This window comes from Ascaphus truei, chromosome 5 (assembly GCF_040206685.1).
Source record: "Ascaphus truei isolate aAscTru1 chromosome 5, aAscTru1.hap1, whole genome shotgun sequence".
NCBI lineage: Eukaryota > Metazoa > Chordata > Amphibia > Anura > Ascaphidae > Ascaphus > Ascaphus truei.
The window spans coordinates 98,313,556-98,330,030 of NC_134487.1; the positions used below are offsets into that span (position 1 = coordinate 98,313,556).

Below are 16,475 nucleotides of genomic sequence, written 5' to 3' on the forward strand. Positions count from 1 at the left end.
CTTCCACCCTGTTCCCCTCGAGGGGGTTCTCATATACCCAATTCTGAAAGGTTATTAGATTGGTCAGTGAATACCAGCAATACACTCACAGTTGTTACAACATATTCTACAGCCACTGATGTGATGAATAAATTGTGCAAGAAGCACTGGCATATACTGTTCATGAAACTGATAACAAATTGGAAGGACATACTTAGGATAAGCCAAAGTCTGCATTATGCAGAAACAGGACTTTGAGGGATATTCTGGTTAAATCAGACCCCTGCGAAAAATAAGATAAATTTGTGCCAACAACAATCCCTGAACCACTAAAGGCTGGGTGCTAAAAAATGCCATGGGTATATAATTTGTAGGATTAGATTAATCCAGGGATCATCATTTAGACACCCCCATTCAGGAACGGTTTTCACTATCAAGCACCGTCTGAAATGCTCTTCCACATCTGTGATGTATATTATTATTTTCCAGTGCAGCCTTTATTATGTGGGCAAGACAAACCGCCCCTTTAAAATAAGGCTGAATGAACATCAATTGAACATCAGAATTGCACTCATGAACGGGGAATCTACAAAACCAATGGCCAAACTCTTTCTTCAACTATGACACCAGGATCTAACTTGAGATGTAGGATTATAGCCTTAGTGTAACGGCTGGTAAAAGGCGGGAATCTACATAAACTGGAATTGATGCGGGAGACACAATGGATACATTGTTTATTTATAAAATGTTTTACCAGGATGTAATACATTGAGAGTTACCTCTCGTTTTCATGTATGTCCTGTGCATAGAGTTACGATGGCAAATACATGGTTACAAATACATAGTTACATTAAGTGAACAGGGTTATATACAAGACATAGCATGCACAGTTAAAGTTAATACATGTTATAGGCATAGGTAATAGTTACAGACCTGGTTAAAATTTGAGACATCTTTAGTTTTGAAAGAACTTAGACTGGTGGCGGCTGTGAGAGTCTCCGGTAGATTGTTCCAGTTGTGGGGTGCACGGTAAGAGAAGGAGGAGCGGCCGGATACTTTGTTGAACCTTTGGACCATGAACAGTCAGATCTTAGGTGATAAGTGATGCATGTGGTAGGGGTGAGCAGGGCTGTTTTAAGACCTTCGTAGGCCTTAGGCATTTTTATTTCTAGAAGCCTATGTGTCCGATATTTTTACTCATTTTTATGCTAATTTCATCGTTTGCTTGTTTCTTTCGATACTAGCGATATTTGGCATCGATACTTTTGTTTCGATATTTAAAGGTATTGATACTTCGAAGGAATTTTAAATTAAAATTTGCTGTTTTCTCTTATTTTGTGATTTTTTTTGTTTAGGTATTTTTTCAAGTGAAATATTGTAGGCCCTAAAAGGTTTGTAGGCCATAGGCACTGTGCCCAGTCGGCCTAATGTATAAAGCGGCCCTAGGGGTGAGGAGTTTCTTCAGATAGGCGGGTAGCTTGCCCAGAAAGTATTTGAATGCAAGACAGGAAAGGTGAACTTTGCGCCTAGACTCAAGTGATGACCAATCTAGTTCTTTGAGCATTTCGCAGAGATGTGTGCTGTAGTTGCATTGGAGAACAACACGGCATATTGAATTGTAGAGGGTATCAAGTTTGTTAAGGTGAGTTTGGGGTGCAGTGCCATATACTAGGTCCCCATGGTCGATAATTGGCATTAGCATCCACTGTGCGATACGCTTTCTGACCAGCAGACTTAGGGAGGAATTGTCCCTATAAAGTACACCTAGTTTGGCATAGGTTTTGGATGTCAGGGTATCAATGTGCATCCCAAATGTGACATTTTAAAGTTTAGAGACTGTTGCCCCAAAAGGCCTAAATGAGGAATTGTTCTTTACATGTTTTTTGTGATCCACAAAAGTCAGAATCTGCATTAATGTGTTGATATTGCTGCTGTACATGATGTCGTGTGCCCAGGATTAGGTGATGATGCCCGGAACGAGATAATGTACACAATTGAAGAGGTTTTAGGTGGTAAGTGCATGAGCTTTGAATACTGTCCAGGTGAGCCAATTAAGGAGTCGACAAGGATGGATCCTTTGAAGCTGGCAGCATGTATCCCCATTTGACCACGGCCCTGTGGCTTAAAGCAGCAATACTACATCCCACCTTTTTTCCCTTATTTTTATATGTTACGCATGTGACGATTTATAATTCTACATTCTTACCTAAGATGGCAATCGTTTGGTGCTCCTGTTATAAATCTGTAAAAAATCCTGTTTGTCTGCCTAATATAATGGCCGCCTCTCAGTTTAAATCAATCCTTCAGTCAGTGTAACTCAGCAGCTACAATGTATTCTGATATTACTATTTTAACATTGACAATTGTTACAGTTTACAGCTCAAACTGCTGGGAATATTGGCAACAAATGATCACAAACAGGAAAGTGTTGCAAAGATTTTGCACTGCTGGGAAGGTGGGCTAAATCCTGCTATAGAAATCAAAGGATGCTCAATATATTAAACCCATTAAATATGGCATTAATAGTTGAATTAAAAAAAGAAACACAGTCACTATTATCTTATACTACAGAACTGATTTATTTAAAAAAGTATATATAAGATTTCACATGTTTTGTTAAGGGACATATGTGGGTTACAATATATGATGCTCCACATCTCCTATTTAATTGATTCTTTGTAAATACTTGGAATAATATAAAGGTGTCCTTTACTGTGACACATAAATTATATGTACTAATCACTTGCCCCAGCGATCATTAAGTGCTGAGATGGAGCGACTAACTGAATAACTCCTTTGGTACTGTCCAAACGTCAAAACTTCGCTCGACCCTGTGACTTAAGGTACCGCAGTTATTTCCTTATGAGTGAGGCACCCAAGGTGAACTGAGTGCTTAAACCCTCAATGAGGAACTAACTGACAACATGAGAAGGGTGTTGCATTGAGTTCTTATCAACTTGAATCAGAATTCTCTGTGAATTGCATTTGTAATGTTCGGTTTAAACTACAATTCTACAATTAAGGACGTTGGAAAAATGTAATATGCCAAAATATGGTTCCTGAACAGATGGCTGATTTCTAATGTTATTCTGTATTTGTATATTTTGGGGATTAAGATTTATAATACTGTATATGTGTTTTGTTTTTCTATGTAAGGGCTTATATTGTTTTCGCAAAGTATGAAAACAGATATACATACATGGCAAATGGAAGTCTCTACGTTTATTTGAGTCCCCCATAATAGGTACAAAAGCTTTAACCCTTCAATGGGTCTGTCCTCCAACATGATGGTTTTCTGCTGTAGGTATATGGGTTTGTTCTAATAGATAGTTAATGTCCACTTTATTTAGACTATAGATCAGGGGTGGGAAATTATTTTCTCTGGAGGGCTACTTGACAAGTTTTGGTAAGCTTTACGGGACACATCCTTAATGCAGAATCTACATGAAGTCTGTGGCCCGAAAAACTAACCAAAGCTCCCCTCCTCACCAGCTTCTCCCCATCTCCCCTACCCTTTCTCTCTTACCCCCTCACTCTCTGACTTCCTTTCTCACTCACTCTCCCTTCTCTCTCACCTCTTCTTCTCTTTTAATTCTCCCCCCCTTTCTCTCCCCCCTCTCTTCTCCCCCCTCCTTTCTCTTCTCCCCCCTCATCGCATTCTCTCCCCCTTCTCCTTCTCCCTTCTCTCTCACTCTCCTTCTCCCTTAAGCTTTGCTTAACTTTTGCATGTAAACATATCATGTGAGTTCTCAGTCTAAAAGTTTCAACTAGTGAATTACATTTACACACATGCCTACTGTATATATATGGCAGTATGTGATATATTTCATACATTGTTACCATTCCCACTGCTTTTTAGACATTTGTTTGTTTTTATTACTACTTATATTTATAACACAATTTGTGGAGTATTAATAGGGGCCACATACCTTTTTTTGTTAGTTTTTGTTTGTTGTGTATATTTTCCATTTACATGGATGTTTTTATACTATGTCACTTATGTTATGATAGTTGCTTAGCAACGAGGGGTGCTAATTTGTTTGGCACCAATTTTTTGTTGCCGCCCATGTCTTCACCTCCCTTCCCTATTCGTCATAAGTGTATAAGTGCTGTAGCTGCATGGCACTACTGCTGTTTATCTAGGTAAAGGTCTGGAAGTGGGACCGAAACGTTGATATAGTCTGTTTAATAAATGTGCTATTCCTCTGCTATAAGTCCAGCGGAGTGCCGTCTGAACTTATTCACGGTGTTTGCGGCATATCTCCATAACGCTGGGGCTAGGCGCACCCGCGGCACGATACAAACTGGTTTTGTGACTGCTTCTACATTTTTTTAATATGATTCTTTAGCAATATCAACAATTCTCTAGACACCTTTGACCACTTCAGCGTTAAAAGGACCCACGGCAAACTGTCCTGCAATACACGGCTAACCCCTTGAGTACAAACATGTTCAGATTTCAAATTACTGTAGGTACAAACCTTATCGTGAAGCATATCCAACTTTGACTAATTATTGAATGCTCTTCCAATAAATCGCTTTGTTCATTTTGCTTGTGTTTAGAAATCAAGGCCCCTATTCATTATATGCAGTAAAGACATCTCCCCATTGCGGAAGATTTTCGTCTCATTGATTTGAATGGTGCTGAATCTTTTCCAGCCAGGGGAAGACAGTTGCACAACATACTGACTTGTGCAGTGGTTCTCAAATGGAGGCCCTGGACAGCCCCTGCTGGTTACAGAATGCTTTAGAAACAAATTGATAAAAGGTGATTCCCACAACTGTCTCTGAGAGGCTACAAGAGGAGAAAATGAGTTTGAATTTATATTTGAAGACTACATAAAAGGTGCATCATACTCAAAAGGTAATCTTTCAATGTGAGCGTCTGAGCGTCTGAGCGTCTGAGCGTCTGAGCGTCTGAGCGTCCAACCAATCAGGAATTAAATAAACAATAAATGTAAATGTAAACATAGCGTTTGTGTTTAATATTCGATGTGAATACACAATAGGACAAAATGCTCCTGAACAAAGTGCATACATTCATGCTGATAAAGTGCATACATATATGCTGATAAAGTGCATACATACATGCTGATAAAGTGCATACATTCATGCTAATAAAGTGCATACAGACATGCTGATAAAGTGCATACATTCATGCTGATAAAGTGCATACAGACATGCTGATAAAGTGCATACATTCATGCTGATAAAGTGCATACAGACATGCTGATAAAGTGCATACATTCATGCTGATAAAGTGCATACATACATGCTGATAAAGTGCATACATTCATGCTGATAAAGTGCATACATACATGCTGATAAAGTGCATACATACATGCTGATAAAGTGCATACATTCATGCTGATAAAGTGCATACATACATGCTGATAAAGTGCATACATACATGCTGATAAAGTGCATACATACATGCTGATAAAGTGCATACATTCATGCTGATAAAGTGCATACAGACATGCTGATAAAGTGCATACATTCATGCTGATAAAGTGCATACATTCATGCTGATAAAGTGCATACATCCATGCTGATAAAGTGCATACATTCATGCTGATAAAGTGCAAACAGACATGCTGATAAAGTGCATACATTCATGCTGATAAAGTGCATACATTCATGCTGATAAAGTGCATACATACATGCTGATAAAGTGCATACATCCATGCTGATAAAGTGCATACATTCATGCTGATAAAGTGAATACATTCATGCTGATAAAGTGCATACATACATGCTGATAAAGTGCACACATTCATGCTGATAAAGTGCATACATACATTCTGATAAAGTGCATACATACATGCTGATAAAGTGCATACATTAATGCTGATAAAGTGCATACATACATGCTGATAAAGTGCATACATTCATGCGGATAAAGTGCATACATCCATGCTGATAAAGTGCATACATCCATGCTGATAAAGTGCATACATACATGCTGATAAAGTGCATACATTCATGCTGATAAAGTGCATACATTCATACTGATAAAGTGCATACATTCATACTGATAAAGTGCATACATACATGCTGATAAAGTGCATACATTCATGCTGATAAAGTGCATACATTCATGCTGATAAAGTGCATACATACATGCTGATAAAGTGCATACATTCATGCTGATAAAGTGCATACAGACATGCTGATAAAGTGCATACATCCATGCTGATAAAGTGCAATCAGACATAACAATTATAATGCTCTTGTTTTCCCATGTACAATACTTTTGTCCTGATCTTACTTTTTAATTTAATAAAAGAAGGGTGCTTTATTTATTTATGTGAAAAACAGTTATTGTTTTCTCTCACCGCAAAATAATCATTTTGTTGGCTACCGTTGAATATGTCTCATACGTGTTATATGCAGAAATAACAAATGACTGCGGTTTAAAAAACTTTTTTTTTGGGGGGGGGGGGGTGAGGGGGGTCTAAGCAGTGGGGTTCCCTCCAGCACTGAAAGGGTTGAGATTCTCCTCTCTTCCGGCCTATAAATGGGCGTTATTCTGTCAATCTGAGCGATTTACGTTTCCCTGAAATTGAGACGCCCTTGCTGTTGGCAGGTTTCTAAGTGTGACCATCTTGGAGAATGTGTCTTTTTAACAACAACACATTTTAATGAGCAGCAGCTTCCGAAACACAACAATTACATGATTCAATGGCGTGCCACAACAATTCACCTTACACCCCCTCGGTCGCCCCAAATTGCTCTGCCTCATAGTGGCAAACCAGGAAAGGGCTGAGTGGAGGAAGTCAGTGACTCACCAGAAGTTATTTCCCAACTATGGATTAACTTGGAAGCAGCAGTTCCCTCACAGACTGTATTTACAGTAGGGATAGGTTCATAGTGTGATGAGGTCAGTATGCCCTAAGCATACGCCTTTTTGCAAACTTTCTTAAAGATAAGCAATTAGCGGAATCATGAAGAGTTGACTTATAATAATAACATCTTTTATGTCATATAGTGCTTTCCCCCCAATGGGACTCAAAGTGCATCACAATTACAGCATAGTGCACAGTAAACAGCATTGTACATAGGATTTTTACACTGTCCCTGCCCAGATGAGCTTACAATCTATGTTTTTGGTGCCTAGGCAAAGGGAGATAACGTGATTTACCCAAGGAGCTGACACGAGGATCTGACCCAGGCTTCACCTGCCTCAGACTGAGTGTCAGAGTCAGTGCCTTTACTCACTGAGCCACTTTTTTTAAAAACTGGTAATAACAGAGAGAGCAACCCGCAGAAAAACATCAGCAAGTAATACAGGTAACAGTGTGTGCGCATCCCTCAATGCTGCCTCAGCAGGAAACTAAATCCCAATATATTAGTGGAAAGTAGCATTGTAATATAGATAACGGTGTACTTTTTAATCACAAACTAACATTTAAGTCCGACCTGGGTGGAATGACCCACATTACTACAACTATTGTGTTATATTAATTAGCTTTTATTTCTTCACCATTTTTTAACTGTCTAGGTTTTTTCTTCTCTTTTTTGTGTGCTCTCCAGATCATGTTTATTCTGCAGAAACCAGCGCTTCATAAATAATATATATGGTATTTACAGTATGTAATTCAGCACATGCTTTGCTTTGTCATTGCTAATTAGACACACTGTATACAGTATTTATCAGACAGTGAGGACACATGCCAGCAGGTATTCAGTGTTATAGTGTGCAGCAAATTTATTTGGGATTAATTTTTTACTTTTGTATATAAATTAAAAAAAATTATAATTAAGTGCTTCAATTGACGAATCTTGTCATATCCTCCTCTTGTGGGGATCTTGGGTACTGGTTTTGCAATTAGTCCCTGGAAGCACATCGGTTGATATGGACCATTACACGGAAAACCTGGTGGGAATGCAGGATCATTCTTCGTGTTGTCCAAAACACAGTAGTGGTTTCATAATCTCCTTTAAACATGACCATCGATTATCTTTAAGAATGTGTGCAAAGAGCTTTATGCTAAGAGTACAAGGCCTACAGCCTAATATGAAATTGTGTGCTTTTCTTCTGCCAAAACAGCAGCAGTGGATCTGCTACCTATTAATCACTTTTAGCACTTATTAGATATGTATTTAAGTGTTACTTAACTCAGTGAGGCCAGTAGTTTATAAAGCAGTGGTTTCCCAAAAACAAAATTGGGTATGGAACCCTAAAATTATATTGTGATATTTTGCGGAACCCCAACCCTCTCTAATAGTGTCTGAGATCAGGTGCATTGTAAGGAACCCCAACCCTCTCTAATATCGCGTCTGAGATCAGATGCATTGTAAGGAACCCCAACCCTCTCTAATATCGTGTCTGAGATCAGATGCATTGTAAGGAACCCCAACCCTCTCTAATAGCGTTTCTGAGATCAGATGCATTGTAAGGAACCCCAACCCTCTCTAATATCGCGTCTGAGATCAGATGCATTGTAAGGAACCCCAACCCTCTCTAATATCGTGTCTGAGATCAGATGCATTGTAAGGAACCCCAACCCTCTCTAATAGCGTGTCTGAGATCAGATGCATTGCAAAGAACCCCAACCCTCTCTAATTGCGCATCTGAGATAATATTCAGAGAGATAATATTCAGAGGACCCTTTGTGAAATTTAACACGCAGCAATATGTAGTGATGATAAGTTATTCCAGGGGAGTGCAAACGTTTACGGCTGCGCCCCCTTTTCTGCCTGCTCCGGAGCTCGCTACCCCCCGTCCTACCTTGATCACAGTGTCAAATGACGCTCCGTGGTCACATCACTTGACCTATGGCATCATTTGACACCTGTGACGTCACATGACCGCGTGGCGTCATTTGACGCCGCGTTGCAATGGAGACGCGTCACCGCTTCTGAATCCAGGTAAATTTTTAAATGCCTGGGGGAAGAGCGCAGGACCTCTGCAACATCCCGCGTCCCCCCCAGACAATCGCCCGCCCCCCTGTGGGGCGTGCCCCCCCAATTTGCGCATCGCTGAGTTTTTCTATACATTTTTGACCACACATCAGTGATGAACACAACACTGTAAAAAATGATCCCATATAAATCCCAATTTTGACAGCACTCCTTAATAAGCATCATAAGGTTACTAGAGAAATATGTAAGAAATAGGTGCATGGTAGTCCACTGGATCCTCAAACATGGTTATTGACCTGACTTATTTCTCTGCAAACAATACTTTATAGTAATTTACAAGATGGCACCCGCACTCAAAAAGATGAACAGATACATTTTTCTCTTTTTTTTGGAAAATTGTTATTATAAAATAGATGTTAATATATAATACAAATCTCCCAGACAGAACATCAACGCATTTAGTAGAGCATACTCATCTGTTTTCACAGCACTTTGAATCAAATAAATCTCTGTATGATTGAGCTGAGTATAGTGGAGTTTATCTGAAGTGTGACAGGCAGGCAGTATTCAGGCATAGGCCTACTAGGCCTGGGGTGGCAAATTTTAGGGGGGGCGGCAATTCTTATGGGGGGGTCGGTGCGCCAGTTACAGAGGCCCCGCTCTTTTCCCCACAACAATTAAACTTGTTGCCGGTAGAGAGTGTGGGGCTTCTGTAAAGTTCTCTTACCTCCTGCTTGACGACACATTGCCATGACAAGGTGACATCACATGGCATCCCGTTTTCACGGAAACGAGTTGCCACGTGATGTCGCAAAGCTGCAGAAGGAGGAGCGCGACGCTGCAGGAGGAGAGCGGCAAAAAGGTAAGTGGCGGCCTATGGGCAGAAACATTCTAAAACCGGCCCTGGTGACAAGACATGCTGGTTTTTCTCAAGTATCATTGTATATAGCACAAATAAAGGAAGAGAACTTCTTATCTTCAAACATCTGAAAATGTGAGTAGGTAGCACAACGGAAATTCACCAGAATCACACCACCTTTGCCATCTGCCTCTATGTCTGTTTACATAAAAAATATCCTCAAAAACCTAATGGCTGGCAGCACAATAATGCTTCCTAATCAGACACTCAGCACTGCATACCACTAATAGAAAGTAGAAAAAGCACAAGCGCACAACGCTCAGTGTAGTAAGTACAAAAATACTGTATATATTGCTGTATAAATAGTAAGTATCACACGTACAAGAAAACAGATCATTCAGATTTATCGTGTACCACTTGGACCCTGTATCAAGGGCCCACATGCATCTGGTCTCCACAGTCAGCGTCGGTCTCTTTCACAGACAACCACCGATCAGTGGGACCCTGGCAGCAGCATCAGTGGATAAGTATTATGACCTTCAATCCTCAAGTCTCTGCGTCTCCGGTGTTGGAAGAGAAGTAGGAACGCAGCACTACGGCTCTTGCGCTCACCGTTGCACTCAGAGTGATCTCCAGAGGCGGTTACTGATGATGTCACTGAAAGGGCCGGATGACGCATCGGCAAAAGTTCCAAAAAGTCTATAGTGAATAGACCGCAGTGGTCTATAATTCAGAACAAGTCCACAAATGTTCAGTTCAATGTACAGTAGGCTCCAGGAACTGGACATTTGTGGACTTGTTCTGCATGCGTTTAGTGCAGTGGTAACCCTTGATACAGTCTCCAAGTGAAACACGATAAATCTGAATGATCTGTTTTCTTGTACGTGTGATACCTACCTTTTATACAGCAATACAGTATATAAGTTTGTACTTACTACACTATGAGCGTTGTGCGCTTGTCCTTTTCCATTTTCTGTAGCCACGTAGATGCTGAACCATCTGTACGGATAGCTGCAGAGACTCTCTTGTAGTCCTGGATGGACAGGGTTTTGTACTGTCCTTTGTGCCTTATTCCACCGATACCTCACCTATGATGGCCATTTTTATCGCCACAATCATTATTTATTTATTGGCACTATTGCACACTTGCTCCATGTAGGAGCTATACCTATACCACTTTTATGCATATATTTCACTCACTTAGTCACTTATACAAGTGACTTTGATTTTACTACACAATTGGTACCCTGCAACGTTTGCTTTTTCACTTCTCCAACACTAATAGAAAGGCATGTGTCACTGCCCCTACCTTCCACTGACTTCCCGATGCTGTGGAGATGGGTTATATCTGGGTACTTGGCATTGATGCTCATCAGGAAGCTTTCCAATTCTTTAGAGTTATGGTAGGTAAAATTCAGACTCTGCACCAAGGCAGGGAGCATTCCCAGCCACAAACAGGACACCACCGCCTGTGGAAGGAAATATTAAGGAAATATCAGTGGTCCAAGTCGCTTTAACAAAGAGCAGCTGAACTGTTATTCTAAAAATGATACATTTATTAAACAGTGGGGTTACTTTTTCTCTTTTTTAAAAACCATGTTTTAAAAAGATGTTTGCAATTGATATGCTTTAAAAACAGAAGTGGCCGAAATTTTTGCCAAAATAAATCTTTTTTTTTTCAATCTGAAAGTGGAACGGTAAATTAAAAAAAAAAAAAAGAGCAGCTGCTGTACTCTGCTTCTGTAAATAGGTCGTAACACTCCCGTTCCTGCTGGTACCACTGGGAAACACAAGCAACGCACATCACACACAGAAATGCGTGTTAGAAAAATTAATTGAGAAAATATGGCAAAGGAACGTCGGCTGAATTAAACCATGATAAAATGTGGAAATTCCCATTCCAAAGACATTATGCTTTATCATGAAGCCAGTACTAATATATTAGAAATGTCAAGGGGACAACGAACCAAAACTCTGCATCTCATGTCTAGCTTTGGGAATACATATACTCCTCCTCCTTGATAATGCACTTGAGAGCGCGGAACATGTAGGAGGTTCTGAGTGCCTCCGTTATTAACTATAGATTAAGAAAATACTTTTTTTATACTGTATGCTGATGTTCACCTCTCTGTTTGTTGCTCAGTAGTGCCCTGCATCTTAGCTAACTTCTCTCTACCTGTAAATAAATGTATACCATTTGGATGAAAATCCAAGGTGGTTGCTCACAAGAGTGGAGAGGAGAGCTAATGTAACCCTGCAGAACAGGTCAAATATCTCAATAGTGATGAGACAAAAAAAAGCAGTGAGTGACATTACCACTACAATAAATCAGGGTCTGTAAATCTGTACCTGTGGTTTTTTTTTGTTGTAATGGTTCATCAGTTTCTGATGCTATTTAGGAGCAAAAATGTCCAAAAAATAAAAAAGGTGTGCTTTTTTATGACTCTTCAAATCTGAGAGAACTTAGAAAAAAAACATGTTTCAAAAATACCAATACAGATTTATTACACATACTGTATGTAGTTTGCAAAGTTTTTTTGTGACCGGTTAATTATGAATTTGTTACTTTAACAAATTGAAATATTTGGTCATTTTAAACTGCAACGATGACATAGTTTTGGAATAGCTGTGCAACGTATTTGATTATATTTCTCAGTGAGTGACAGTATAGTAGCCTATTATTTTATTTCAATTAAAGTATTTTAGCTATAAGGCTTTCTCTTCATTTTAACACGTTACAACTCTTAACTATCTAAACAAGATCTAGAAGGTACGCGTGTGTGTGTGTGTGTGTGTGTGTGTGTGTGTGTGTGTGTGTGTGTGTGTGTGTGTGTGTGTGTGTATATATTGGTCAAAGTAGCTTATTAAAAGTAGTGATCCGTTGTCTGGTTTAAAATAAATCTACATTTATTAAACATTATAATATTTTGGGAATTAAAAAAAAACAATTATTGGCACTTTGGGTATGAAAATAAAAAAAAAGTAGTAGTGCTCCTTACACCTTAGTACCATTACACTAACCACTGTATATAAATACATTAAAAAAAATTATATATATGTGTGTGTGTGTGTGTGTGTACATATATAATTATGCATTGTATGCATATATAATGATATACATATATATATATATCATTTTTAAAATTATGTATTTAAAAAACATGCAGTGGAGATGTATATGTATTCTGTATTTGTATGTGTGATTAAATAATTCTCCATCATTATTTAAAACATATGTAACAGTTGTATGTAGATGTAGATATTTCCTAGAAAGTTACAGTTTGCTGATGTTTGATGGCTTATCATTACCCAGTGCATCCTCATGAGTGTCCTGCTCCTCTGTAAAGTTTCCTGCTTCAGTCTCACTGATCAACAGCTGCACATGTCTCTGATGCCTCTGATCTCCAAATACCTTTACTACTGCTGCTCCCACGGGCTGTTCTCTCCCTGCCACTCACACCAGCTCCCGGACAGCCCCTGTCCTGCCTCCCACACACAGCCTGGGGCAGCTCGCCTCCCGCTCCTGTGCCTTCATACACCGGGCGCACACAGGCTCTCGGAACCGCCTAGTGGCCACCCGGCTCCTCCGCTGCAGCAGTGTGTCAAGTTTGAGCTCATCTGCTTTCAATGGGTTCTATCCAGTTTGTTAAATGATAGAGGGACAGAGTAGGCAGAGACACTTGTGCAACCAACCATCAACTTCACTGTAATTACTGTTTACCAACATTTCCAAGGTGAACTACTTAACCTCTTAGGTGACAGCTGTACAGGAAAGCATTGCTAGCCGCATTGGCACTCAATGGGGTTAAATATTATTTTATTGTAATATATTACTATTATTTTAGTATATATATATATATATATATATATATATATATATATATATATATATATATATATATATATATATATATATATATATATATATATATATATATATATATATATATATATATATATATATATATATATATATATATATATATATATATACTAAAATAATAGTAATATATTACAATAAAATAATATTTTATATATATATATATATGTATTATTTTAGTATATATATATATATATATATATGTGTATATATAAAATATGTATATATATGTGTGTGTGTGTGTGTGTGTGTGTGTGTATATATATATACAGGCATACCCGGTTTAAGGACACTCATTTTAAGTACACTTGCGAGTAAGGACATATCACCCAATAGGCAAACGGGAGCTCACACATGCGTCTGTCAGCACGTCCTGAACAGCAATACCGGCTCCCTAACTGTATCGAAGCTGTGCGCAAGCGGGGAGACTATAGAGCCTGTTAGAAATGCGTTATTTACATCAGTTATGCACGTATATGACGATTGCAGTACAGTACATGCATCGATAAGTGGGAAAAAGGTAATGCTTCACTTTAAGTGCATTTTCGCTTTACATACATGCTCCGGTCCCATTGCGTACGTTAATGCGGGGTATGCCGGTATATATATATATATATATATATATATATATATATATATATATATATATATATATATATATATATATGTCTAAATTTAGCAAAGGTTGAACTTGATGGACGGAAGTCTTTTTTCAACCTCATTTACTATGTAACTATGTAATATATATATATATATATATATATATATATATATATATATATATATATATATATATATATATATATATATATATTGAAAGGGGGGGGGTGTTATCTAATAGCGCTTATATCTAAACACATTAATTAGTGAAATACAATGTGAAGTGACTTAAATTAAGTCTATGTGAATACACATTGAATGTGTGAAAAAATAAGGAAAGTGGATACAAACATGTAGGTCAAAATGCAGCTGAACCCAAGGTAGGATTACTTTCTTTAATCCAGGGGAAGTCGAAGTCCAAGGCAATCAGGGTGCACAAAGAACATGAAAAATAAAAAACATATCCAACATAGTGCAATATGTCTAATGCTAATGTTGAAACATCCGGACTATAAACATCCAATGATTTATATACTCACAGAGTAATCTGTGTTTAAGTGTGTGTAAAGGTATCTTTAGGTTGCGATGAACTCCCAAATGGAAACTGCCTCTGCATGAGTCTTAAGATGTCATCACCGCTTGAATAAGATTAAAAAAGAAGAACAGGCATAGTGTAGACTGTACCCATAAAAGTTTATATGCAGTAGAATGATAAGAATGATAAGAAATACACTCACTATATATATATATATATATATATATATATATATATATATACATATATATATATATATATATATATGTGTGTGTGTGCTGTCCCTTGATGTCATGTTGCAACCGGTATCGTATGGTCTGTTATTGCTTTATGGGATAAGCACCAAAACTTATTTACTTGCATATGGTGTGCTGGCTGTGCATGGGATTCTATATTATAGACATCAAGGGACAGCACGCAGGTAAGTAAATCATAAATTTTCTATATTTGATAGAAGACACAAAAACCGACGTTTCTGTCCCCCAGTGGGACCTTTCTCTAGGTGGTGCAATTGAATGCAGTGCACAATACATATATATACCCCAAACCCCAGTGCAATTCAACAAAACCAATCACAGTTAATAAGCCTCACCTGCCTATGTGACATGCATCCACAGTATCAGCAGGTAAAGAGCGTCCATTTTGAATATATTAACTCTATATTTGTTTACCTGATATGTGTTTGGGCATGCGCAAAAGGCTCAGGGATTGCATAATGTTGCTGCTGAGAGACTACATAAGTCTGCCAGACCCAGCGATATCTTGGATAACTGGAGAGAGTGCGCATGGGCTAAACTGATCGGAGCTGATACCTGGATAGATTAACTATTGCAGGGACGTGCAAAATACACATTGTAACTGCAAGTGAAGCGAAACGTGTGAAACACCTGATGTGCTCACCGTAAATGTGCAAAAAAATGTATTCTAGAGTCAAATGTGAGGCCATCTGTCCGACAGCTAAAGTTTGGCCGAAATTGGGTCATGCAACAGGACACCAGCAAATCTACAACAGAATGGCTGAAAAAGAAATTAATCAAGGTGTTGACCCAGGCAAAGTTCAGACCTCATCCCGTTTGAAATGCTGTGGCTGGACCTTAAGAGAGCTGTGCGTAAACAAATGCCCATAAACCTCAATGAACTTAAGCAACGTTGGAAAGAAGAGTGGGCCATTCTTCCGATGCGGCAAAGTGTATAGCATAGCAACGCCTCATAAATATGGACCAGAATCTTTAGGTGGGAGTGCCTTGGCTAGTCCTGGGTGTTACAGAGTTACAGTATTACATGATTTCTCTCTCTGTTCACACAATCCTGTATATAATGAGTTCTTGTTATTAGGTTGCAATGTTTTTGCATATGTAATTCTCATTGAAAGGGGCAAAGCAACGCTTAATTTTATCGCACCTAATCCTTCCCTAGTATAGCATGAATTTGCCATTATCCTATCTCTTTTTAATGAACAGGCCGCAGTGTAATATGTATGTATATCTTTATTTATATAGCGCCATTAATGTACATAGCGCTTCACAGCAGTAATACATATCAATAACAAATAATATAATGTGAAGAAGCGCTTAAGACATAAAAGTAACATTAAGAAAAAAGGAGTCCCTGCCCCGAAGAGCTTACAATCTAATAATGTACTTTGTGTCTCTTTTGCTCACCCTGTGGATTGCCCTCATTTAAATTAAGAACAAGAAATATCTCCATCGGAAGGTTTGTTTGTGATTATTTCTTCCAGCATCCAGACCAGAATG

General features: G+C 38.5%; 1 protein-coding gene across 2 annotated transcripts in view; it reads right to left on the bottom strand.

The window, feature by feature from the left end:
• CPM (carboxypeptidase M) overlaps nt 1-13,324 on the bottom strand; it is a 95,547-nt gene extending 82,223 nt beyond the window's left edge. Inside the window, exons 1-2 of one of the 2 annotated variants that reach the window (XM_075600284.1) lie at nt 13,119-13,324; nt 11,016-11,175 (exon numbers count right to left, since the gene is read on the bottom strand). In XM_075600284.1, coding sequence (XP_075456399.1) covers nt 11,016-11,148 — 133 coding nt within the window. In that variant the 5' untranslated portion in view covers nt 11,149-11,175; nt 13,119-13,324. Of the gene's footprint in view, nt 1-11,015; nt 11,176-13,015 lie in introns of both variants that reach the window. The other variant, XM_075600283.1, reaches the window with a different exon arrangement.
• Between the last annotated feature and the right edge of the window lie 3,151 nt (nt 13,325-16,475).